Source organism: Vulpes vulpes, chromosome 5, assembly GCF_048418805.1.
Source record: "Vulpes vulpes isolate BD-2025 chromosome 5, VulVul3, whole genome shotgun sequence".
Taxonomy (NCBI): Eukaryota; Metazoa; Chordata; class Mammalia; order Carnivora; family Canidae; genus Vulpes; species Vulpes vulpes.
Genome location: NC_132784.1, coordinates 113,158,209 through 113,183,021, shown reverse-complemented (window position 1 = coordinate 113,183,021; position 24,813 = coordinate 113,158,209). Strand labels below are relative to the sequence as shown.

Genomic DNA, 24,813 nt, shown 5'->3' with positions numbered 1-24,813 from the left:
GATGGAGGGGTGCCCGGGGCCGGGGATGTTGGGGTGCGCGGGGCCGGGGATGGAGGGGTGCCCGGGGCCGGGGATGGAGGGGTGCGCGGGGCCGGGGATGGAGGGGTGCCCGGGGCCGGGCCCTGGCAGGGGACGTTGGGGTGCGCGGGGCCGGGCCCTGGCAGGGGATAGAGGGGTGCGCGGGGCCGGGGATGTTGGGGTGCGCGGGGCCGGGCCCTGGCCGGGGCCGGAGGGCGGGCGCGCGGGGCGGCCGGCGGCCGGGGAGCGGCGGCTCCGGGAAGAGCCGGGCCGCAGACAATGGGCGCGGCGGCGGGAGGGGCGCGGCGGCGGGAACAGCCGGGAGGCGGCGCCCGGGAGCGCGCGCCCCCCGCCCCCGCCCCCGCGCCGCCCGCCCCCGCGCCCGCCCTCCCCGCCGGCCGCCGGCTCCGGTGCGCTCCCGGCCCCCGCGTCCGAGCTGCTGGGCCCCGCCATGGGAGCCTGAGCGCCGACCCCGGCCCCTGCCCCCGGGGCCCCGCGGGGACAGGCAGCGGCGTGGGACGCGGAGGGGGCGCCGGCCGAGCCCCGAGCCCCGAGCCCCCGCCCGCGCTGCCCGCCGCGCCCCGGGCGCTGCCCATACAAAGGCGCCGGCCGAGCCCCGCACTGGGCGGCCGCGGTGAGTGGCGGGCCGCGGGGCGCCGGCAAAGTTTGCCGGAGAAAGAAAGGAGGACGGGGAACGGGAAAGGAGGGCGGCCGGGGGGCGGGGGCGGGGGCGGGGGCGGGCGGCGCGGGCGGGGCACCCCCACCCCCTTCCGGCCGGCCGAGCCCCCCAACTTCGCGGAGGGCCGGGGGCTCGAGGCGGGGGGCGGAGCCGGGGCCTGGAGAGCCGGGGACTTTCCTGGGCCCGGGGCCCCGGCGGGGGCCTGGTGATCCCGGGGGAGCCGGTGGAAGCCGGCGACGGGGAGTGCGGCGGAGGCGGGGGAGAGGCGGTGCGAGGATGGGAGGCTGCAGGTACTGGCCTGGGGGGCCGGCGCGGACACACCTTGGGGGGTGTGGGGACGGGGCAGGTGAGCATCCCAGGTGCAGGGTGGCGCTGGGGACCGGCCCGGGGGGGTGTGTGTGCGGCCGGGCCGGGCCGGGCGGGCGGGCAGGGTGCATGGGCCCCGGGGACCGGCGCCGCACCCGCTCCCCACTCACGCTTGCCCATTGTGGGGGGGCTGGGGGGCTGCATTAGGGAGCTTTAAAGCATTGGTGGAGGATCAGTGTGCGTGATTCTTTTGTTTTTGTGTGTGTGTGTGTGTGTGTGTGTGTGTGCAGGCGGCGTGATGTGTGCTACGTGTTCCTGCAGGTGGGCCCCTGGCTTCAGAGGTGTAGGGGTTTTTCTGTGGCTGTGTGTGCACCCAGGGAGCTGGCCGTGTATCTCCCGTGTTTGGATGTGCATTTATGTGTGTACTCAGGGGAAGGGGTGTGTGCGTGTGTGTGAGAACTGCAGAGGGGCTTCTGGGAAGGAAGGGTGTAGGTAGCAGGAAGGTGGGTGTATAGGGGCTGAACAGGGCATACCTGGATAGGTGTGTGTGCACCTGTGTGGAAAGGGGGAGAGCGAATCTGTTCTCTTGTGTGTGATCTGCGTTGGTGACGAAGTACAGCGTGTGTACCTTCCTTTAGGTGGCGTGTGCATCCGCCTGTGTGCTGGGGGTGTTACCTTTTGCCTCTGCAGACAGATTTTCCTGGTAGAAAGCCCAAAGGGACAGCCGTCTGGGTGATTCCAAAGCTTCTTGGGTGGCTCTGTCTGGGTTCAAGGGTAGTGCTTTAGGTATCCGAGACCGACCAGCGGGAGGGAGTGGGTCATCTCAAGAGGTGCCTGTTTGGGTGCATGGGGTGGGTTTTTCTAAAAAAGGATGGATGTTGTGGGGAACGGGGGTTCTGGCCATAGTCCTAGAGGAATCGGGCCACTAGAAGAGTCAGGGAGAGAAAGGAGACGGTCCTCCCGCACCATCAGAGATTGGGTTCCAGTGCATGGAGAGGCCGCATCCTAGGCTTGGCAGCGCAGGCCCAGGCCCCGGTTCTCTTGGAAAGCACCTTGGAGTCTTGGACTTCGGAGCCCACTAACTGCCCTGCCTCCAGGTCTCTATAGTTCCTGACGTCAGGAGTTTGGGGACAGGGTGGAGGCAAGGGAAGGCAGCTGGCTGAGGGGATGAGACTGGGTGTGGACGTGTGTCCAGGGGTTGAGAACCCCGCGTGGGGTGCCTGGGGAGGCGGGGGGGCCAGGAGCGTCTGCAGGTGTGTGTATGCGACGGGCAGACCCCGTAGTTCCCCTTTTCCCTGGTGAACAGCGTGGCTGGGGTGGGGCTGCGGTCTGGGGCCAGGTCTGAGGGTGAGGCACAGGAGCTGAGCCAGTGAGGGGGCGAGTGAACGTCCGTGTGTTGGGGACAGGGTGGGCACCCCTTGTGGGCCATCCTCACTGTCCTGAGAGCTTGGAGGGAGGTGGATGTGTCCCTGGCCCCTTTGCTTCTCCTCTCTCTTGTCCTTTCTCTTTTGGGGTGAAGGGAAGGGGCTGACCCTCTTGTTTAGGATGCACGCTTTGTTCTCCTGTCTCCCTCCCAGACACTTGGCTGTTGCCGCCAGGAGGGGGGGCGAGCCGCCTACTTTTAGGGGCTGAGGTGGTGACCAGTTTGTCAGGGTCTCTGAGTACTTGGAAGTGGAATGTCTGAGTCCCTAAAGGGCATGTGTAATTGGAATGCTTCCTCTTTAGTCCCAAGGGCTCCCTCGCTTTCCTAAGACTCGGGGTCGGGGGGTAAGGGTAGTGGGTGTTAGAACCTGTTGGGACCAGGGCCGGGGGCCGAGCAGGAAGGAACAGATGGAGGATCCCCCAAGCTGGACACCTGTCTGATGGGTAGGGCTCCTAGGGTGAGCAAGGCACCTGAGTGTAGGGTGCGGGGTTCTGGCTCCCGGGCACGCTGCTCTACTGTCTGGCGGGGCGTTATCCAAGGAGGAGCAGTCGTGGTTGGAGGTGGGAGGTGCCGTCTCTGGAAGCACTTCTGGTCTGGAGCCCAGGGCCACATCGCCCCCCCCCCCTCCCCGCCCCATTGTCTTGCTTCGGCCTGGTCATCCCTGTGATCCTCCCAAGGCAGGCCTCTCCGCTGTGCCCCCTCTGCGCCTTCTGCTCCTTCCGAGTCTGACGAACAGCCCCCTTTCCTGGACCTAGAGCAGGACAGACTTTTATCTCTTCATCGGCCTTCCAAGAGGCGCTTCCGGTTCCAGGGGGGCGTGTACTTGGCTAACAGAAGCTTTGGGGGGGCCGAGGGCCGAGCTCGGGCTGCTCCTCATCCCCTCTGAGTCTTAGGGACCCCAGGCTGCTCCTGACCGCACTGCTTGGAACTAGTGCTTCATGGTGGCCGTGACCCGGGGCAAGTTCTTCCCCCTCCAGGCTCTGGCCCGTCGTGGTCTGGAGGTCCTCCCGCCGCAGGTGGGGCGATCCTTGAGGAACCCCGGGCCCCGTGGCCGCCGCCTTGGTTTCGGCTCGCTCCTGCCTCTGCTCCTGCCTCTGTTCCTGCCTCTCATTTCGCCACTTCCTGCTCCTGAGACCTGGGCTGGGAGAGGGGACTTTTTGAAGCCTGACCTGTGAAGTGGAGCTAATAACGCGGCCCACGTCTCTGGTTTACGGGCTGAGTGGGGGTGTGGGGAGCTGGCGCCCAGGAGCCTGGGAGCCGTGAGCCCCGGGGGTGGGTGCTCCCCGGCTGAGAGAACGAGCCCCGGGGGGTGGGGGTGCTCCCTGGCTGGGAGGCCTTCCTGGATGGGGGGGCGGGGGGGGGGAACGACCCAGTGCTCTTGTGCTCCTCCGGGGGACCCTGCCTGCCGCGGGGGCGGGAGGGCTGGGCCTTCCCAGGGGCAACGTGCGCCAACACGCCCTTGGAGCCTGTGAGTGCCGTCCAGAGGTGTGTGCAGGAGGCCAGGACAGGGCAGATGGGGCGAGGTGGGGGGCGGGGGGCGGACGGTCCCTAGCCGGCTGTGTGTGCAAATGGACAGACGTGAAAGCCCCAGAAGGTAGAAGGAACCACTGAAAAGTGAGTGTTGGCGCTTCCAGCGGCCGTGCTGTGCCGCCAGGGCCCCTGTCTGACGTCCCCCCCCCACCCACCAGAGCAGAGCTCAGCCTACGAGTTCTTGTCCCCAAGCGCCCCCTGCACCTGGCCGGCACCCGTCTTCATTCCACCGCCGTGGATTTACCTGTTGTGGACGTTTCACGTAAACGGACCGATGACATGTGGTCTTTGCCATGTGTCCTGCCTTCACTGAGCAGGCGCCACCCTGGCAAGGCTCCCCCACGCCGGAGCTGGCGTCACAGCCTCCCTCGTTTTCCTGGCTGAATCGTATTCCACGTGTGCATGGCCCCTAGTGGGATCTGAAGGAGGAGCTAGGCAGACGGGGCACGGTGGGGTGGGGTGCTGAGGAGGGCCCTGCGGGTACAGGCTGAGCGCACCGGGAGCGTCGGGGGTGTTGGCGGGCTGCACGCAGCACGGTACTGTCGGGTCTTGCAGGATCGGCACGTGGTGGGGGGGCATTTGGCCTCAGTTTCCCTACGTGTGAAAGGAAGTCCCATCGTGGGGTTGGTGGGGATGGAGGTAAAAGGGAAGGAGGGGCTGTGACACTATTGCCTCTTCTCGGGGTCTGGGGGGAGGATGGGGCCTTATTGGACTTGCTCCTTCTGCATCTTTTCTGGGTGGGGCCCTCCCGGCTGCATCTACCCTCTGGGTACCGGTCTTAGGGTTTTATAGGGCATCGGGTTCCCCCTTGTCGGAAATTTCTTCGCTCGCCCTCTGAGGGTGGGTAACCTTGTTCAGCAGAGGCGAGGGAAAAGCCTGAGCATGAGGCCTCCTCCAGCCCCACCCCGGCAGCCTTCCCTGCTGTATCTCTCTCCTGGTGATGGGACCAGGGCAGCCGTCCTGGGACCTGGGGGAAATGAGGTGGGTCAGCGAGGCTCTTCCGGTCCCTCCCTCCGCACGGAGCAGCAGGCTGAGGCCTTGCCTGGTGGGGCCCTTCGGAAATGAGGTGTTGCTGTGCTTGTCTGATGCCCCTGGCGAGGCTGGTAATTACAGACATGACAGCTGAGAACGGGTTTGGGAGAGCAGCCTCGGAATTGGCCTGGTGATCGGGGTGGGGCAGTGAGGGGCGAGCGGGGGAGAGCTGGGGGCTGGGCTGGACGTCGCACTTGGGGTCCCCTCTCCCTGCCACTGTGCGCGCGCGCGGCTGGGCTTAGCACCTGCGGGAGAGCGGGGGGCCTGGAGCCCAGGCCCTGCCTCCTTCAGCATGGAACGAGGGGGGATGGGATCTGGGGCCAGCCTCCGCCCCCCAGCCCCCCCAAGGAGGCAGAGGATGGGAAGGGGGTTCTGGGGGTGGAAGTCAGGGGGGGTTCGTCCTCTGGGGGCCTGCGGCCAGCGATTCCGTCCTAGTCTGGGTGCGTCTTCTCACCTGAGGTTATGAGACAGAGGCGGGAGGCTCAGATTGCGACGTCCAAAGGACAGACGGGTGGGAACCAATGCTTTGTGGCTGTCTGTGACATGCCCGATTCCGTGATGCTCTGTATACGCTATTTTGCTGACAACGCCTGACCTCCTGGAGTCGGCACTGTTACCCCACTGTCCAGGCAGGGAAACTGAGGTCAGAGGTGGTAAGCAGCTCCCCTGAGATGGTGCGGCTCCTGGGAGGCTGTGCCCCCCCCCCCCCACCACGGCACCGCGCTTCCATAGTGATGCTCCTCCTTCCGTGGGATCTGACTGCTCGTTTTTTGCCTCTACTCTTGGACCTGAACCATTCGGCCTGTCTCCTGAAGGCAGGCCCGGACTTCACGTCCGCCTGTGAGGGCGCGGCCGGGTGGGGGCTCCCAGAGGGATGGGGTTCCCCGAGTGGAGCCGATCCGGAGCCTGGGGCAGGAGCCTCTCCAGGGGCCCCTCCTGTCTGTGGGCCACTTCACATGGGGTGGGGGGGCTCTGGTCACTCCAGCCCATGGGGTCTTGTTTGCGATGCCGAGGGGCCTGGCCCTCATGGTCTGGACTGTTTCCCGGCAACCCCCAAAACATCCCTGGGACCCCCACTTTCACCAGAGAGCTCCTGCTCCCCTGACCCCGCCAGAGGAGAGAGTGGGCGTCTGTGTGTGAGTCTGGGGAGGGGCCCCTGGCTTTTTAGGGTACGTGGGGGTTGGACGGGAACAGGTGCTGAGTCCAAGGTGTGAACGCAGTAACTTAAAAAACAACCAAGTGTGAACAGAGACACTTGTTTTGTCACTCGCTTTACTGCAGGAGTGGGGGTGGCAGGTAGAAGGGCTGGGGGGCGTGGGGGACGCCTCGGGTGGGGACGCAGGACGCTGGAGGCCGATCATATGTGGGCCTTTTGGGTGGCCTGGTTTTCCTGTACCAGAGTCACTTGCCTGACGGGGGGGCCCTGGGCTGATGCGTGAGGGGGAGGTTTTCAGCCTGGGGAGACCCCGACCTGCCGCCTGCACCCACGGTCACCGTGTCACACCTGGGGCTCCCCACCCTGCACCTCCCGGCCACCTTTCCCCTAGGAGCCAGTCTTCCCAGCCAGCAGCCCACCCGCCCGCTCCCTCGACACGTGTGAGCCCAAGGTTGGCCGAGTCCCTTCCCCGCGTGGGTGCCCAGGGCTCCTGCGCCGAGGCCCAGGCCAGGTGAGCAGGCTGGGTGGGTCACTCGGGGTCAGGGGCCCGACCGGGGACGGTGGGTGCACACGGAGAGGCGCTTGTGTTCCTCAAGGGTGGAGCATGGTGTGCAGGATTGACCTGGGGGCGGACGCAGCCTGCTCCCCTCCCGTTGTTCACCTTGTGTCCCTGAGGACAACTCCAGTGCCTGCTTTCCTCTTGGCTCCTCCACGGCTCACCTGGTGGGCAGGTAGGGGCCAGCCCTTCGCCCCAGCCGAAGGAGGAAGAAGTTCCCAGCCTGGTGGGTGGGACTGTGGGGCATCGAGGCCTCCCTGTTACCTTCTCAGCGGCCTAGTCCCTAGTCGGGTCTCCCCTCAGGCCCCCACCTGGGACACATGCCAGAGAGATTACTCAGCCCCGCTGCTCTATCCCCTCCCCCTGCCCAGTGCTCCCTTCTGGACTGGCTGTGACGGGTCTCGGGGAGGCGAGGGCACAAGGCCTGTGGTGCGGGCACCTGTGCGTGCTGCTGGGGGGTGTCGGGGGACGGAGACCTCCTGGGAGCTGGCGTGGAAGTGGGGGTGCCGGGGAGAAACAGAGCAGGTCTCCACAGAACCTGCCTGGCCGGGGCGGGTGGAGCTGGGTGGGGCAGGCAGAGCCATTCCAGGTTTCAGGGGGGTAGGAGTGTGGGTGTACTTGTGTCTGGGCATCAGGGGGCACCCACATCACCCTTGCTTTAGACAGAGGAGAGGTGAGGAAGCAGAGGAGGAGGAGGGCTTGGCTCTGGCTCCCCCAGCCCCTCCCTAGGGCCAGTGCGAGCTCAGGTATCCTGGCCAGGAGCCCAGAGTGCGGGCTCACTCTCCCCAGGCTGCTCCTTGTACTGGGGTCTGGCGGGGAGTAGCTGCTCTGGAAGTGTGGTCCCCGGGGTGACCCAGCACAGCCGTCCCCTGCTTCCCAGCCCAGCGAGGACAAGGAGCCTGGCCCTGCCCTGGGGCTCGAAGGATGGTGAGCTCATGTCTGGGCGGTCCTGGGAGAGTGCCTGGGCAGTGGGGTGGGGGCTCCTGGGCTCCCCGTCGGGCCCCCAGCAATCCAGCTGCTAGCTCTGGTCTCCCCCAGGGGCACTGGGACCTTGGGCAGGGGATGGGAATGAGGGTGGGGAGCCAGTGTCCGTGGCTTCATTGGTCTAGGGTCCTGCCTGCCCTGTGCCGCCTGCCCTGTGCTGTCCTCCTCTTGTGATGAGGGAACCGTGGCTGGTCCATGGCCTGAGGCTGGGTGGGGCCACGGGGTGGGGGGGGGAGGGAGGGATGAGGGAGGGGTGAGGGAGCGCCATGCTCCGGAGGAGTGGGGCTGAAACCCCCCTCGCCCCGCCGCTGCCGAGAAGAGGGGCTGGGGTCCCCATGGTCTCCCTGACCCGGCCTTGGCGTGTCCTCGAGGCACCTGATTTGGCTCTTGAGAGGGCACACCTCACGGCCGAAGCGTCAGCGAGTCTCTCAGTGGTGGCCTACCGGGGGGCCTCACCTGGGGCCGCGCGTCCTCCACTGGGCTGCGTGTCCAGCTTTAGTGCTGGGACCTGCCAAGCACTGGGTGGGTGAGCGCGCCATCTCCCTGGGGCGCCGGAGAGAAGGGGCAGCTCGGGACACCCGTGGGCGCCACCCCGTCCCCATGTCTGCCTCTGCTCCCACCCTGGGCACCTCTGGCCGCCACCCGCGGCTGTTGGGGCCCAGGCCGAGCACCCAGGTGGAGCCGGCAGGTGGGGGAGAACCGGTGGCCTGCAGGATGGTTGTGACTTGGCGTCTGCCCGACATCTGCCCGGGCTCTGCCTTTCTGGATGAACCTGTGGTTCTTTGGATCTGGGCCGGGAGGTGGGAGTCGTGTACCCGCGAGGGTGCTGGGTGACCCTTGGGGACCGCGGGGCAGGGGGCCCCTGCCTGTGGGTGGAAGCGGGGAAGGGGAAGGCAGGCTCGGTCTGACCCAGGCCCTTGCGAAGGAACCACAGGTCTGGGGGGCCCGTGTCCCGCGTCGTCCGCAGGAGGGGCCCAAAGAGGAAACCGTGCCCTTCCTGTGTGCCCTTCCTGTGTCCCGGCGGGACCGGCCTTCCCCGTCCGCGGCCGAGAAGAGGAAGGGCTGATCGTTTAAGGAGTGGGCGGCTTGGGAGCCCTGGCAGGCCAGACGGCCCCTCGTCCCGTCCCAGCCTCTTCTCCCGCGTGGAGGATCCTGCCCCGGTGCCTTGGCCAGCACGGGCATGACAGGTGCCCCTTCTTGATGCATGTTTGTGCCCTGTGTCCTCCGCTCCTTTGCTTTACTGGCTGAGGCCCTCGGCTCCCGGGGCGCCTCCCCGCAGCCCCGCCTCCGTTCCCCACGCCAGGCTTGGGCCCTGGGCCTGGGTGGCCGGGTGGCCCGGTCCAGGGAGCAGGGAAGGAGGTGGTGATCAGAGGCACCTGCCGCCTGGCCGCCAGTTCTCAGCACCTGTCCCTCGGGGTCCCTGCGTCGATCCCTCTGAGCTGCTCCTCCGGGTGGACGGAGGGGAAGGCCTGGCCTCAGCCGGCACTTTGGCCAACGCCAGCCTCCCCCTCTGTAACCCCCCACCCCCAAGGCCTTGTTCCCTCTGCCTGTTGCCAGGTTCTGAGTGTATTTTTTCCAGAGGCCTCCGATTGTTTCCTGAAGAAACCTGATCCCAGGGCTCAGACAAAAGCTGGGGCTGCCGGAGGAGAAACCCCATTCTCTCCCCCTCTGTCCCTAACCCCCCCCACCTTCACAACCTCCCTCGCTTTGGATGCTGGGTATGGGTTCCAGGACCCGGCTGCCATCACCTAGGCAACAGGGGGCTTTGGTTGCTATGGCGATCAATGTGGGAGAAGCTGGGCAGCCGGGACAAAAGCCCCCACGTCCCCCCACCCCTCCCCCCAGCCCCCTTGGGATGGTACTGAGACACATTCCATTAATTTTATTTCTGAAAGGCCTTTGGGGGGAGAAGGGTCTTGTTTTTGTGACAGGCTCTCTTGGCTCCGTCTCTCCTCTCTGGCCTCCTTTTAACCCCAGATAATCCATGGTTGGTTTGAGCAGGGCCCCGAGCGAGTGTGTCTGTGTGTCTTGGGGGTGGGGGCAAGGTGAATGCCACGGGGTGCGGTCCCTTCCCCAGCCGCCCCCCCCCCCCCACCGTGGTCCACCCGGGTCGTGCTGCCCTCCGACATTTCCACTTGTTGGTCTCCTCTCCCCGCCCCCAGCCTCTTCCCTGGGAACCCGCCCACCAGACCCCTGATTCCCGAGCCCATGGATGGAACGAGGGGAGCTCCTGCCCTGTCCTCACTCACCCCTGCCCCCCCCCCCGCCTCTCCAGACTCGGGTCAGTTTCCTGGGTGCTTGCGGGGACCGTGGGCAAGGGGCCCAGGAATTGGCTTCGTCTGAGCCCCTCTGATCGGGGAAGGAGGCCCTGGTGCTTCTGGGCTCCCTGAGGTGGGTTGAGGGGCGGGCAAGGCAGGGGAGCAGGGTGGGTGCTGGGTCCTCGTACGCGGCCGGGAGGAAGGCAGGGGCTCCAGGCTGAGCAGCTCGGAACAAAGGGTTAGGAGGGCTGGTACCTGGGTCTGGTTTGACAATTATCCGTAGGGGAGACGCAGCGGCACCGGCTTCCCTCCTGGGCGCATCTGCAGTGGGTCTGGTCGGGCCGCATGTGTGCGAGCACGTGGGTGCGCGTGTGACTTCTGTATTTAGTAGTACAAACAGCAGCATTTATTCACCCCACATCTTTCTTAAGTCTCAGAGGAAGTGTCTGGGGATCGGAGTGTGGGCGACCCTGCAGCCAGAGCATATTAATTCCTTAACTGATTACTAGCTGAGCAGTTTATAAAAGCACTTCTTTCACCTCCAGGACCCCCACGTCACCCCAGCCAAGTGCGTATCATTATTTTCCTGTTGTACTGACGAGCCTACCAGGCTACAAAGCACAGAGAAGTCAAGTAACTTGCCTGTGGTCACCTAGCTGGTTGGGGGGAGAGTCAGGTCTCGAATGCAGGGCCCGGGCCCCTTGGGCTGTTGGCTCAGGGAGGCGGGAGTGAGAAGGGGTGAGGCTGAGGGGATGGGGAGCTGTCCAGCCGAGGGTGAGGGAAGGTCTGTTCCTCTCTACTCGCCCCTCCCTCTGTGAGAATAACCCACTTACTCTCTTGACCCCTCCCAGTGGGATTCAGGTTTGGGGATGAGAATAGGCTGTGGCAAGGCCAGGCCGGTGCCCACAAGGCGGTGCCCACGAGGTGGTGCCCACGAGGCGCGGGAACCATACTGACATCTAGGCCAGTGGGAAGGGTTCTCAGGAGCCAGGGCAAAGGAGCCCGCGTGTCTCTGTGGACGAGGTGCTGAGTAAGGCCCTGTGCGTGGCAACGGTTCTTAGGGTGGGGTGGCTTGAGGTTTCAGGTGTGTGTCCATAAGTGTGCGTGTGTCACACACATGCCTCGACGAGATGTGGGGCTGTTGAGAGACCTGGCCCGGCCCCTGGGGGGCGGGGGCCTCCGGGTGGCTGCTGCGGGCACGAGGAGACGGATCTCGTCCCCCTGCAGTGGGGGCGGCTTCCCCGAGAGTCAGAGGGGCGAGTGCAGTTGCCAGGTCGCCAGTCGGTCGTGGGGTCCTCGCCCCCGGGAGGGCAGTGGGGACACAAACACCCTCATGCTTCCTGCCCTACACTTGCTGAGGACTTGCTTTAGTTGGAGAACAGCTAACAACCACGCGGAAGCAAACCCATTTCAGTTCTTAACCTGATTGACATTTTGGCAGCATGTGACCGGCCGGTTTTGTTCGGGCCTCAAACGCTCTTGTGTTCGAGTCGTGCTGTAGTGGGCTGCCGCCGCCGAGCCCCCCTCGGGGCCTTCCTCCTGCCCTGGTCTCACCCTGCCGGCCCTTTGCCTGCTCCGACAGGCTGGGATGCCCCAGAACCCCGTACCCGTCCCTCTTGCTGGGCGATCGCACCCCTTCCCGTGACCCAGCGCTTCCACCTCCCACTGCTCCAAGTGTGGATCCCCTGATCCACACGGCCTCCCCGACTGCCTGTCCACGGCCGTGGCCTTGGCCCGCTGGACATGGAGCCCACTGCCCTCCTCCCGCCTGTGCCCCCTCCCCGCTCCCCCTGCCCCGTTGGTAGCACTGCCACTACTCTCATGCTGGGACCGCCGCCCTCCCGTCAGCCCGGCCTCGGGGGCCCCATCCATCCTAGTGCCGCATCCCGCACTGGGCTGTTGGTCTGTCCGCCGGGCCGGCTCACCCCCCACGTCTGCCCCAGCCCCTGCCCACGCAGCTGGATCCCTCACGGCGCCCCATCCCGGCTCCATCTCCCCGTCCTGCTCCTCCGCTCCAGCCCCACTGGTCCTTCCTGCCTCATCCATGTCCACGGAGCCCTGCTGCCCTTGGGCTTCCTGGCCCCGCCCCCCCCCCCCAGCCTGCCTGGCTCCTTGCTGCTCCCTCTGGAGGTCCGGGCATCATTTCTTGGAGGGACTTTGCAGAACCCCCAGAGCCGCCTCTCCCGCCCCCGCCCTAGGCCTGCCACCTCCCCCCCCCCCCCCCGAGTTATTCATACCCCGGTTTGGGTGGGGTACGCATCCACCCTGCCAGCCTGGCGATGCAGCGCCGGGCTCCCCAGCAGCCTCCCCTGATGGTGAGCCCACGGCCAGCGGGTGAGGCTGGGAAATGCGCATGTGTGTGGCCAAGGTGTGCAGGGCGAGGTGGGGCAAGGGAACAGTGCCTCGGCGGTAGGGGCTGGGGGCACCCAGGGGTGCGGGCCCTGGGTGGGGGCACCCAGGGGTGCTGAGGGGTGAGGGCCGGGCAGGCGGGTACCACGGGCCCATTTGTATCTACAGAGGATAAAGACGCTGCCCCTGAGCACAGCTCTAGCCAGGAAGACTCCCGGCCTCGCCATTCCGGGGCTTCAGGCTTGGGGAGGGTGGCTTCTGCTGCTTTGTCCTTCTCACCACCCCCCCAGCCACCGCTTCCATCCCTCACCCTGTCCCCTCGTCTGCCTGTGCACACGCACACGTGCACACATGCATGCACACACACGCGCACACGCACACACATGCATGCACACGGATATGCACACGCACGCACATGCACTCCTCTGGGCCTCAAGGCGAGCAGCCTGCCTGACCTGGCTTGTTGCTGATGTAGGAGCCGCCTCCAGTGGGCTTTTTCCGAGCTGGGAGCGCGGATGGGGTCCAGGGGAAGGAGAGGCAGCCCGGAGGCCACCATGCTCTGTCCCGCGGGGTCCCGGTAGCCCTGGCCTGTCAGCCTGGCCGGAGCCCGCCATCCGTGAGCCACAGTACCCCCGGCTGAGAATCAAGGAAGCAGCCAGGTTCTCCGCCCTAGGGGTCCAGGGCTGGGTCATCCCTCGTGGCCGTTGCCGGCCTGGCCGCCCTCCCCGCATCCCCTGGCCCAGCCCGGGTGGCCCTGGCCTCTGCCCTGACCCCACAGGGGCGCCAGCCCCTCCTAACCAGCTGCGTCCTCTTCTCAGGAGTGCCGCTTGATTTTCTCTGAGACGAGCCCACCCGTCCAGCAAGATAGAGTCCCTCAGGGTGACGGTTGATTTCCTGAAGGTGCCCCTTGGCCTGAAGAAGCCGGTGCTGAAGGAGGTGGCTGTGGGGCCCCCCAGAAGGCCCCAGCCCGTGGCCCTGGAGCGCTACAAGGCGCGGCGTTCGGACGCCATGGACACCGAGTCCCAGTACTCAGGCTACTCCTACAAGTCGGGCCACTCCCGCAGCTCCCGCAAGCACAGGTGGGCAGGTGTGGGGCCGAGCTGGGTGCTGGAGGGGGTGCTGGGTGCTGGAGGGGTGGGCACGCGCACGGGCTGCTGCGAAGACCCGGGTCCCCCTCTGATCATCCGTGCCTTTTTCCCCGGCCGCCTGCTGCAGGGACCGCCGCGACCGGCACCGCTCCAAGAGCCGAGACGGGAGCCGCGGCGACAAGTCGGTGACGATCCAGGCTCCAGGGGAGCCCCTGCTGGACAACGAGTCCACGCGGGGGGATGAGCGGGTGAGCATCAGGGGGCCGGGGTCCAGGCCAGGTGTTCTCAGGCTGCTCCATGAGACTGGATCCAGGCCCACCAGGTGGGGGAGGGCCAGGAACTCTGGTCTCTTCGGATAGAGGCCCTACCAGGGAGGGCATCCCGTGTCATACTTCCTCCTGCGTGGTGTCCCAAGGTAGGAGCTCTTTGGGTAGACTTCAGGGAGTTCAGGTAGAGATCCCTTTCTCAGAGAGGTAAGGTGACCTGGGCTGAGGCCAGCGGGTTGGGTGGGCTGGAACCAGGAGCAAGGAGCAGGAGGGTGCATTGGGGGGGTGGTCTGGGGGTGGGGGCAGCCCGGGGTTTCCCTTGAGCCCCAAACCCTGAGGCATGGGCGGTGCCGCGGCCTCTGGTGTCACATTGCCTGGGTCTGGAGGGAAGCAGGTGTGGGCGGAGTCAGTGGAAGAGGGGGAGGGGAGAGGAAGGAGGAGCGAGGAGGGCGCCCCAGCCGGCTGCCCAGGCCCTAACCCCTGTGGCCCACCGCTGTGGCCCCGGTGCTCACCTGGGAGGGAGGCCTGTAGGCCGAACACAGACTAGGGCAGAGGCAGGATTGGAGGTGACTCGCCTCTCCTTCCGGTCTTGGGAGCATCGCGGGCTGGAGATTCCCAACTCCTCTTCCCTCCCAGGAAATCTGTCACTGATGTTGGGACTCCCTGGGTGTTGGGAGTAGATGGGTACCTCGGGGGTATACTCTTCCCTCTCTCCCAGTCCTGTCTTCTCCCTGAGATCGGGCCTCCTGGGTTCTTCAAGGGCCCCTGGGACCGGTCAGCTCCCCAGCTGTGGCAGAGGAGGCCACAAACCTTGATCCTTGGAGAGGGTGGGCAGCGTGTCTGGGGGTCAGCCCAGGGTGACGAGTGGACCCAGGTCCTGGAGCTGAAAGTGGTCAGCGCACCCTCTTCCTATCATCACATCAGACTCTTCTCCTGTCCTCGGGAAGGAGATTCCTCAGGGCCCTCATTACTGACCCTGCCGGCACTCCCCATTCTGGTCTTAGTCCGGTGGCTCTGTGTCGCCGGGCTGTCTGGGAGCAGAGGGCATGGGCACTGATGGCCGCTGGTGGTCTTGGGCCTCCTCTGCGGGATGGTGTCTGGCTCCTGCAGAGATTGCTGGAGTGGAGCAGACACAGGAGGACACTCGGGGACCTCAGCCTGTCTACACCCTCACTGCCAGGAACAGGCAGCCCCATAGAGCTGGCAGGGAGGCACCGAGACCCAGAGTGATGCTCAGTGTGTCCATCTCCCGGGCCCTACACTGACCGTTGCCTTCCCCTTCCTGGCTGGGGTTCTCTTCCCTCTGCCACGCTGCTTTTTGTCAGGTCACTCCCTTAATCAGACACCGTGAGTGGCTCTGGACTTCTGGAGAGTAGGTGCTTCTGGCCTAGTCTGGTTTGCAGGTGGCCTGCTGGGACTGTGCCTGCCTGTGCCTGGCTCTGCCCCCGGTGCCTCCGCTCACGTGGCTGGCGTCTTCATGTTTGGGTGATGCGTGGGGGTCTTGACAAAGTGCAGAATCTGGTTCAGTCCGCGTGGGGTGGGGTCTGAGACTCTGCATTTCTAACGAGCTCCCAGGAGGTGTCCACACTGCTGGTCCGCGGATCCCATTGTGAATAAACAGGCCTTAGGGATTGTTAAGTGAGTTCAGTGATTCTCAATTTTGGATGAGCATTAAAATCTTCTGGTTTTTATTATTTATTTATTTTTAAAGATTCTTTATTTGAGAGACAGAGGACGAGCGCGCACGCATGAGCCAGGGGAGTGGCAGAGGGAGAGGGGGAAGGCGACTCTCCCTGAGCAGGGGACCCTGCCCGATGCCAGGACCCTGGGATCATGACCTGAGCTGAAGTCAGAGGCTTAACTGATTGAGCCACTCAGGTGCCCCCAAATCATGTTTTTTTTTTTTTTTTTAAAAAAAGGTTGTTGTCCTCTTTGGTGAGATCTGGGCATTGGTGCTCTTTCCTGAGCTTGCTCATGTGCGTGGTGAGGGTCCAGGTCTCAGGTGCTCCAGCCCTGCAGGGGCCAAGCCTGGGCACCCGGTGGAGCTCCGCAAATATTTTGGTGTTTGCGTATTGGCTGATGGCCCTCTCTCCTCTCTCCTGCTCTGCTGTCTGCCCCGCTCCCGTGGCCCCGCCCTCCCCGACACCGCCCCCTGGCCACACCCTCTCGTGGCCACGCCCTCCCGTGACCATGCCCTCTGGCCTGCCCTCCCTGCCCTCGCCTCGGCCCCATCCCTCCACCTTGCCCCGCCCTCCACGCCCCGCCCCCTCTCTCATGTCCCGCCCTTCCCCCCTCGCCCCTGCCCCTCCCTTGTGTCCCTCCCTTTCTGCTCCTCCCTCTCCTTTCCCCTCCCCTTCCCCTCCCCCTCCACTCCTCCCCCCTCCCTCTCTCCTCCCTCCTCTCCTCCCCCCTCCCTCTCCTCCCCCTCCTCGCTGCTTCGGCCCGCCCCGCCCCTGCTGTAGGATGACAACTGGGGGGAGACCACCACAGTCGTCACGGGCACCTCAGAGCACAGCATCTCCCACGATGACCTCACGCGCATCGCCAAGGACATGGAGGACAGCGTCCCCCTGGACTGCTCCCGGCACCTGGGGGTGGCGGCGGGGGCCACGCTGGCGCTGCTGTCCTTCCTGACGCCGCTGGCCTTCCTGCTGCTGCCCCCGCTGCTGTGGCGGGACGAGCTGGAGCCGTGCGGCACCGCCTGCGAGGGCCTCTTCATCTCCGTGGCCTTCAAGCTGCTCATCCTGCTGCTGGGCAGCTGGGCGCTGTTCTTCCGGCGGCCCAAGGCCTCGCTGCCCCGCGTGTTCGTGCTACGCGCCCTGCTCATGGTGCTCGTCTTCCTGCTCGTCGTCTCCTACTGGCTCTTCTACGGGGTCCGCATCCTGGACGCCCGCGAGCGCAGCTACCAGGGCGTCGTGCAGTTCGCTGTGTCGCTGGTGGACGCGCTGCTCTTCGTGCACTACCTGGCGGTCGTGCTGCTGGAGCTGCGGCAGCTGCAGCCTCAGTTCACGCTCAAAGTGGTGCGCTCCACGGACGGCGCCAGCCGCTTCTACAACGTGGGCCATCTCAGGTGTGCGGGGCAGGGAGGCCGCCTGGGGCGTGGGGGGAGACAGAGATGGAGAGAGCGAGCGGGAGAGAGCAAGCAGCGCTGGAGGGGCTGGTGGGGAGGAGTCCGAGGCCGAGGGGCACGTCGCCTCCTCTGCACACCCTAGGTGGTCCCCAGCAGTACAGCACCCTGGGGCAGGTTAGGCAGCAAACAGGGACCCGCTGGGGGCTTCAGAGAGGGCTGGCCCACAGAGGAGGACGGTGTGGGGTGCGGACGGGGGTTTGGGGAACCCCTTTCCTAGCCTTCCTGGAGGCACAGCCTTTGGGACCCCTCAAGTCAGGGTCACCGAGATGAGCTGGCCAGAGGAGGGACAAGATAAGGGGAGTCCCGCTGCCCCCACCAGGCCACACGGTCTCGGGAGCACCTCCTGGTCCCCGTAGGGAATGCTGAGGGACTCTGCAGGGGAGGAGGCGACCCTTTGTCAGGACCCAGGCCCAATGGCCTTTCTCCCCTGGGCTTCAGCACGGCAGGGAAGGTAGCAGGCCCAGCCTTGGGGAAGGCTTGGGAGCCCGGTGAGTAGACCTCGGGCCCTGAGCCAGGCATCTCGGGAGCGGCTTGTCCCCGTCCCTGTGTCCTTTCCTGCCCTGCCAACCTGTCCTGATGTCTCCCTCCCCCGGCCCCCCTTGTCTGTCCCCCACCCCCCGCCATCTCCCCCACAGCATCCAGCGCGTGGCCGTGTGGATCCTGGAGAAGTATTACCATGACTTCCCTGTCTACAACCCCGCCCTCCTCAACCTGCCCAAGTCCGTACTGGCCAAGAAAGTGTCTGGCTTCAAGGTGTATTCCCTCGGAGAGGGTGAGCGGCCCGGCTCCCCTGCCCTGCCCGTCTCTCCGGCTGTCTGGCTGTCTGTCCATCCCCGTGAGCTGGGCTCTGTCCCTGCTCCCTGTTCTCTCCGCCTCCTCTGGCCTTCCCCCCCCTCCTTTTGTTCTGTCCTTCCCCTTGACTCCAGGTGACTGAGGTCAGCTGCTGGTTCTGCTCCCTGTTCCTTGATGCTGTGCCACCTGCCCCCTCCCCAATCTGGCTTCTCTGCGTCCGCTCGCCAGTCCCCGTCCTAAGCCCTCAGCTCTCTGAGCTCCAGGGCCTCCCGCCCTCCCGCCGTCCCTGTTGCTGGCCTGCGGGCCTGTGTTGACCAGGAGGGCTGGGAACGGGATGTATGGCAGGAGGCGGGCACAGCGTCCTCTGGGTGTGTCAGTTTGCTGTCCCCGGACTCCCTGGGATGGGAAGTGAGCCTGCGGTGCAGTGACCCTGTCCGTGTCTCCTGCTCCCGTGCAGAGAACAGCACCAACAACTCCACGGGCCAGTCCCGGGCTGTGATCGCGGCCGCGGCTCGGAGGCGGGACAACAGCCATAACGAGTACTACTACGAGGAGGCCGAGCACGAGCGGAGGGTGCGCAAGCGGAGGGCCAGGTGGGTCCCTGGGCCAGGCAGGGGCGGGGGCACTGCTGCGGGGCCCCCGTGACTGCGGGGGGCAGGTGAGCAAGCATGATGGGGTGTGGTGCGTGCATCCGCGTCCTGTGGCCGCCCTAAGTCCCAGGAGCTGGGCGCTCTTGTACAGCAGGCTCTTCAGCTCAGGTCCCACGGGGCACACCCGGCTCAGCTGGGCCCTCCGCTCAGCATCGCAGGCTGAAATGCAGACGACTCCTGGAGCTGGGTGCCCTCCCAAGCTCCCTGGCCGTTGGTGCCGTCATTCCGGGTCGCTGGCCCCACGGGCAGTTCGCTTTTCCCAGCCAGAGCAGGGCTGTCTGGCTTCGTAACACCTGGAGAAAACTGCGTTTCAAGGTCTCCTGTGAGAAGGCCACGCAGGCCACGGTCCTCTCCCCGGCGACAAGGTCCGAGTCCGCTGGTTGGGCGCTTGAGTTGTATCTGCAAAATGTACCGAGTTAGCAGAGTAGCCGGGCGCTGGGAATGTGCTGGCGGTGAACGAGGGGAACGTTCTAGAATTCTGCGTGCCGCCGGGAGCCGACGAACTGCGGGAGCCTCGCCTGCAGCACAGGGGCTGCAGCCGGACCCCCCCGCCCCACGCAGGATGCTGCTCCCGGCCTGTGGAAAATGAGGGTGCGGCACTCCATCCCGGTGCCTCTTAAACACCGTCACGTTGCCTCCCGTTCACATTATCCTGCGTACGTCAGTCGCCTGAAGAGTCTCCTGGTGATGCTGCTGCCCGATCCCTCGTGGCCTCTGGCGATTTCCACGGGGCCTTGGCAGGAGAGGGCCCCAGGCCTTGACCGTCGCCGCCGCTGCCCCTCTGCCCACGCCTCCAGACTGCAAGGGAGGACGGTATCCCGTCCCTGTTCCCACGTGAGGAGATGTCACTTCTCTGCCTCCGGTTGCCTCAGAAGGGGGCCTGTGGGAAGGAGCCCAGAGACACGCGCACGTCCCCCTCACTCTGACCCCAGGCAGGGGTTTTGGGTCCCCTGTGTTGCCAGTGCTCTCTGGGGTCTGTTTCCTTCCCCTCTTACCCGGGTTGTAACCCAGAGAGAACTTGTCCCATGTGTCACCTGAGATGAAAGGGTTTTTTCCAAAGGACATTGACTGAGATGCTCAGGGGAAGCTCAAGGATAACAGAGACACTGGCCGCACCCCGGCCCCCTTGCCCTGCGCCCAGAACCCCGCCCTCAGCTGCCCGAAGTCCCCTGGTTTCTGGGGTTCCCCACGCGGCCGTGTGTCCGTCTGCTTTCTACATGAACTGGCTGCTTTTCCCTGCTCCCTGAGCGCCATTGGTGAGCTTGCCCCGTTGCCTGGGATGCGGCCGGTCGCGTCTTGTCGCCGCCTGGTGTTCCCGATGACCACTCGGCGCCCCACACGGGGCTTGGATTCCAGGGCCGCTCCCCGCCCTCGTGTCTCGGTGGCCACGGGATGCTTGTCTTCTCCGGCTGCTGACTGGCCGCCGCACCGGCCTGTGCCGCAGCGTCCCTCCCAGGCCTCGAGGACCGGTGGCCCGGCCTGGTCGCCCTGCTGCAGCGTTCTCGCCTTCTGCTTCCCAGTGTGTCGTCAGTTTGTTGCATAACCACCTCCCCCCGCCGGATGTTAACGTTGCCTCCGCTGCCGGGGTCTGCGCGGTTTGGGGTCTCCTGTGGGAAGGGGTCTGCAGGTGAGGCTGTGCTGCTCTGTCACAGAGCACAGTCCCTGCCGCCTCGGTGTGACGCTGGGTCCCTGCACCTGGGCTCCCCGAGTCTACAGCTGTTTACTGCCCCTCCCCCATGCACATACACCTGCGCCCCTGCACCAGCCCCCATAGCCCAGCCCTTGGCTCCAGGTGGGTTTGTGTTATTTCGGGAGTAGGGGGGCTGCTGGGGGGTGGGAGCCTAGGGAACGACGGGGGTGGGCATCTGGTCCAGGCCCCTCCTGTCCCCCAGGCTTGTGGTGGCGGTGGAGGAGGCCTTCACTCACATCAAGCGACTGCAGGAAGAGGAGCAGAAGAACCCCAGGGAGGTAATGGACCCCCGGGAGGCAGCCCAGGCCATCTTTGCCTCCATGGCCCGCGCCATGCAGAAGTACCTTCGCACCACCAAGCAGCAGCCTTACCACACCATGGAGAGCATCCTGCAGCATCTCGAGTTCTGCATCACTCACGACATGACGCCCAAGGTAGGCCTGCTGTGCTGCCAGCATCCCACCTTGCCCCCCGCCCCCTGTGGTCTTACTGCCCCCGCCCTGCGGCCCTGCCTTCTCCCCCCAACCTCTCTCTCTCCCTTCCCCCTGTGGTCTCTTCCTCATCCCTGCCCCCCTGATCTCTGCTCTGAGTCACGTTCCTGGGTGGTGAGCAGGGGTAGCTTCCAGGTTTTCCTGGGAATGGCTGAGACATGGTCCCCATCTCTGCAAGGGTCTGCGGTTGCTGCCCCCAAAATTCCTCCTCTGCCTCTTCACCTGCTCTTGATTGTCAGCCTCCCAGAACTGTATCCCCAACCGCTTGGTGAGCGGGGTGACGGCCTCCATGAGAGCAGAATGGAATCGGGGGTCCTGGGGTCCTGGCCTGGTGCGGGGCATGTGCCGGCACGCCTGTCCTGACCCCATGGCACCCCCATTCTCCATGGGCTCTGTTTCCCCACGTTTAAAACAAGGGTCTGAAGCAGATGAGCTCAGCCCCTTCCTGCTCTGATGTTCTAGATGGTGTGGAAGCTGTTCCCCCCGGGGGGGGCCAAGGGTGGCGGGTGGCCGGGAGAGATCCCCACACAGCCCCTGACCCGTCCTCAGGCCTTCCTGGAGCGGTACCTGGCGGCCGGACCCACCATCCAGTACCACAAGGAACGCTGGCTGGCCAAGCAGTGGACACTGGTGAGCGAGGAGCCCGTGACCAACGGGCTCAAGGACGGCATCGTCTTCCTCTTAAAACGCCAGGACTTCAGCCTGGTGGTGAGCACCAAGAAGGTCCCGTTCTTCAAACTCTCGGAGGAGTTTGTGGATCCCAAGTCACACAAGTTTGTCATGAGGCTGCAGTCTGAGACCTCGGTGTGACTGAGCAGCAGCGGAGGGGGACACGGGGTCCTGTGGGTGGGGGAGGGCTCGGCTCTCACCTCCTGCCGCCTCTGTCCTGCCCCTGTTTACTTTTACTTGAATTGACTCCCCACCCATGTGCTCCCCTCCTCTTAACTGCCCCGCGTGAGCCTGAACAGGCCACTGCGCCAGCAGAGCCTCGGAAGCGCCCCCCGCCCAAGCCCTCACTTGGTGACATCATGCAGGAAGCCTCTGCCTCTCCCCCTCCCTCCGGGATGGCAGTCCTTTCCAAGCCCCCACTTCCTAACCAGGCAGGTTCTTGTTGCAGCTTCCTTCTGTGGCCCCGACAGAGTGTCTCCGGGGCACAGATGGGACCGCAGAGAGCCTCGGTGCCAGACTCCTCCAGATGGCGGGTCCCGGCCCCTCCTGCCCGCTCACCCGCAGGGCACCCCGCGTCCCTCACTGCAGGGTCCGTGTCGGGGGCCCCGCCAGGTGGTCCCTGTGGGCCAGGTGGTCCCTGTGGCTGTCAGAGCCTGCCCCGCACATCCACACTGCAGAGCGAGGGGAGATCTGGCTTGTGTCCCTGAGCCTCCAGCTTGTTTCTGAGTCATGGGGTCTCCGGTGACCAGAGACCCTCTGAGCGCTCCTCCTGGGCTGTGGGGGGTTCCTTCCCTCCCTGGGTCCCACCCAGGCAGCTTGGGAGGCCAGGGGGAACAGCGCCGACCCCTGCCCGGCCCCTGCCCATGACCTTCCCGAACCTTCATGCCCTCCCTGGGGCAGCTTGCCCTCGGGGAAGGATGGACGGCAGGGCGACTCCCGCAGATCTAGCGGCTTGGGACCGCACCGACCAACTTCTTTCCTCCTCTCCGTCCCCCGACCCCCCCGCCCCATGTGCCCCGACCCCCGTGTGTCTTTTCTCAGCGCCAAGGCCCTGTTGCCTCGTCTCGTTTGGGGGGGAAGCCACCCGCTCCTCCTCACCCCTGCCTTAAGCCCACTTTGCCTCAGGGGTCTCCTCTCCTTGGCTGGCCAGGGTCCCCTACTGTCTCCCCGCCTGGTCCCCTGGGCACTTGTGTCCTTCGGTGTCGGGGTGAGGAGCCCCCGGGCTCTCCGTCCATCCCGTGGAGCTCCTGTCGTCTACACCCAATCCCCGTTCCCGAGAGTTTGAGTCTCGCTCTGAGCACACTTCCCCCGCCTTCTCAGAATCTGAGCCTCTGCCTCCGACGCCCGTGGGTCCGGGTTTTAGCCGAGGGTGCAGGACCCCCCGGGCTGCAGGGTGGCGGCCAGACCCCTCCTCGGGCGCTCAGTGCTGCTTGGCCCCTGGGATGAGGTCCCCCCCCCCCCGCCGCCCCCACCCGCGTGGAGGGTCCCCGTCCCCAAGCCGCCTCTGGTGCCCCCGCCGCTTGGCTGAAGAAGGGCTCGGGGTGTGGGGCTCGTCCCGGCTGGGGGGTGGGAGGTATCCCTCAGCCCTTCGAGGGCCTGGCTTCAGAGGACTCCCTCCTGGGGCACGTTCCTAAATACCTCACTGTCCTGCAAAAGGCCCGGATGGGGGGCAGCAGCTGGGGGGCAGCAGCGGGGTGCGGTGCGCGAGGGAGGGGCGGGGGGGGGGGCAGGGGCGAGCATTGGGGAGCTTCCGAGCTGCCCTCATTGGGGGCGGGGGAGTGTTTATTTTCAGCACCTGCCATGTTTTTAATCACTGTGATTTTTTCATTCCTTTTTTCCTAAAACAACAACAACAACAACAAAAACCTTTCCCTGCGACTCTAAGCACTAAGGGCTGTGACTGAGAACAGTAGTGTTTGGGTCCTTTGCGTCAGAACTGTGGTATCTTTGTCTTCTTTGATGATTATTATAATTATTTGTGTTTTTTAAGACGTCAGGATGAGTTGTCACGTGTTGGGCTGCGTGCGTCTTTTGCTTCTCCTGCTTGGGGAGTCGCGTTGGTGCTGTGAGCTGCTGGGGTACGGCGGGGACCCATCCCTGCGGGCACTGGCCCCCCACTTGGCGGGTCCCACTACCTGCTAGGTTTGTTACTGCTCTCCTGGGTGGGGTGCCTGCCTGTGCTCACCCCCCAGACCCCAGATCTGTGGCCAGGCCTCCCCTACACCCTGGCACCCCAGCGCCGCCGCTCCGTCCCCACCGGGCCTGCCTTGTCATCACCTTGGAGCGCCACAGGCCTCAGGCCTCACCTACCTCGCCACACTGCCGCGTCCATCCCTTTCTCTTAAAGGACCCCAACCCCCCCCCCCACCCCCCTTCGTGCTCGGTTTCTTTGATCCTTCATTGTTCCTTCCCATCCTGTCCCACCTGAGCCTTTTCAGTTCTCGGCCCGCATCCCTATTGCAAGCCCCCCACCTGCGGTACCTGTGAAGAGGCATTGGGACCCCCGAACCTTCTCATCAGCAGCACCCCTTCCCAGAGTCCATGCTTCTCTCCTCTGCGGGGCCCGAGGAACGCCCTCGCCCCTCCGTGCTGTCTGTCTGCTGTCTGTCCTCTGTCTGTCCTTCCCCTGTCCTTCCCCTGCCCTTCCCCCAGGGCAGCATCTGCTGATGGATTCGGTCCTGGTGTGTGATTGTTGTGATTTGTTCTCCTGTGCGCGAAAGGAAGGCGGCTAGTTTTGGGTCCCTTCCAAGTGAGATTGTAAATGTAGAATTTGCCACTGTTGAATCTAGATTTATTTTTTTCCCCTTTTCTTTTCTTTTCTTTTCTTTTTTTCTTTTCTTTCCTTTCCTTTCCTTTCTTTTTCATTTGTTTCTTTTCTCTCTTTTTCTTTTTTCTGTTTTTTTTGGGGGTTCAGAGACCTTGTGCATGCATGTAGAAAATTGTAAAATGTAAATTTTTTTTTAATATATAAAAAGCTTGTTTTTACAGTTTGCAGTGGATCTAAACATTATGGCAATTTTAGGGATTTTTTTTCTTAAACATAGGAACTAAAACTGTACAAATTTTTTTTATATAAAATAAAGACATTTGACTTTTGTGGGGGCATTCTGTGTTTTTCTTTTTTTTTTCTGGAGTGGGAGCAAAAGAAGGAAAGTATTTGCTCCTTGTTTGGGGGAGAGCGGCCAGCAGGGGGCAATGTGAGCCCGTCGTGGCTCCGCGCACCCTCCGGCTTGAACCACCGCTGCTGAGCCCAGATTCCAAGATGCTGAACCCAGAATCCAAGAAGGGAAGACCTGGCTCTTCCCTGGGGTGGTGGTCAGGGTAAGGAGGGAGGAAAAATTGCTTTCCGGGTGGGCCCGTAGGATTTTCAGGTTGATCGCTCATCATATCTCATTGAAAAAAATTCCTGAAGTATCTCTAAGTATCTTCTTATTCCTGCCATTAGCCAGTCTTTCAGACACGGCACAGAAAGAACCTGGCAACAGTCCTTTGTTTAAAATGAAGACGTTGAGGGCAGCCGGGGGGTGGGGGGGGCGGGTGGTTCAGTGGTTTAGCACCGCCTTCAGCCCAGGGTGTAATCCTGGGGACCCGGGATCGAGTTCCAGGTCGGGCCCCCTACATGGAGCCTGCTTCTCCCTCTGCCTGTGTCTCTGCCTCCCTGTTTGTGTCTCTCATGACTAAATGAATAACATCTTTTTAAAAAAAATCGAGCAGGTAATGCAGTCCCCTTGAGTGGAAAGGCTTCA

At 64.5% G+C, this 24,813-nt stretch overlaps 1 protein-coding gene across 5 annotated transcripts; it reads left to right on the top strand.

Moving 5' to 3' along the window:
• Nucleotides 1–420: 420 nt before the first annotated feature.
• VANGL2 (VANGL planar cell polarity protein 2) lies at nucleotides 421–24,163 on the top strand. 5 transcript variants are annotated; one of them, XM_072759681.1, is made up of 8 exons: nucleotides 421–652; nucleotides 13,110–13,370; nucleotides 13,507–13,627; nucleotides 16,108–16,715; nucleotides 17,411–17,547; nucleotides 18,025–18,160; nucleotides 20,110–20,341; nucleotides 20,948–24,163. In XM_072759681.1, the coding sequence occupies exons 2-8, from the start codon at nucleotides 13,300–13,302 to the stop codon at nucleotides 21,206–21,208; spliced, it is 1,566 nt and encodes a 521-aa protein (XP_072615782.1). In that variant the 5' UTR covers nucleotides 421–652; nucleotides 13,110–13,299; the 3' UTR covers nucleotides 21,209–24,163. The 5 variants fall into 5 exon arrangements, with proteins under 5 accessions (XP_072615782.1, XP_072615784.1, XP_072615786.1 ...); XM_072759683.1 differs by lacking the exon at nucleotides 421–652 and adding an exon at nucleotides 7,298–7,627; XM_072759685.1 differs by lacking the exon at nucleotides 421–652 and adding an exon at nucleotides 7,995–8,871.
• The last annotated feature ends 650 nt before the right edge of the window (nucleotides 24,164–24,813 follow it).

Bases quoted from the DNA above. Each gene is read 5' to 3' on its own strand.
- VANGL2 (XM_072759681.1), top strand. From the start codon at position 13,300: ATGGACACCGAGTCCCAGTACTCAGGCTACTCCTACAAGTCGGGCCAC. The intron at 18,161-20,109 runs GTGGGTCCCTGG...CCTGTCCCCCAG, and splicing joins GTGCGCAAGCGGAGGGCCAG to GCTTGTGGTGGCGGTGGAGG. The intron at 20,342-20,947 runs GTAGGCCTGCTG...ACCCGTCCTCAG, and splicing joins CTCACGACATGACGCCCAAG to GCCTTCCTGGAGCGGTACCT.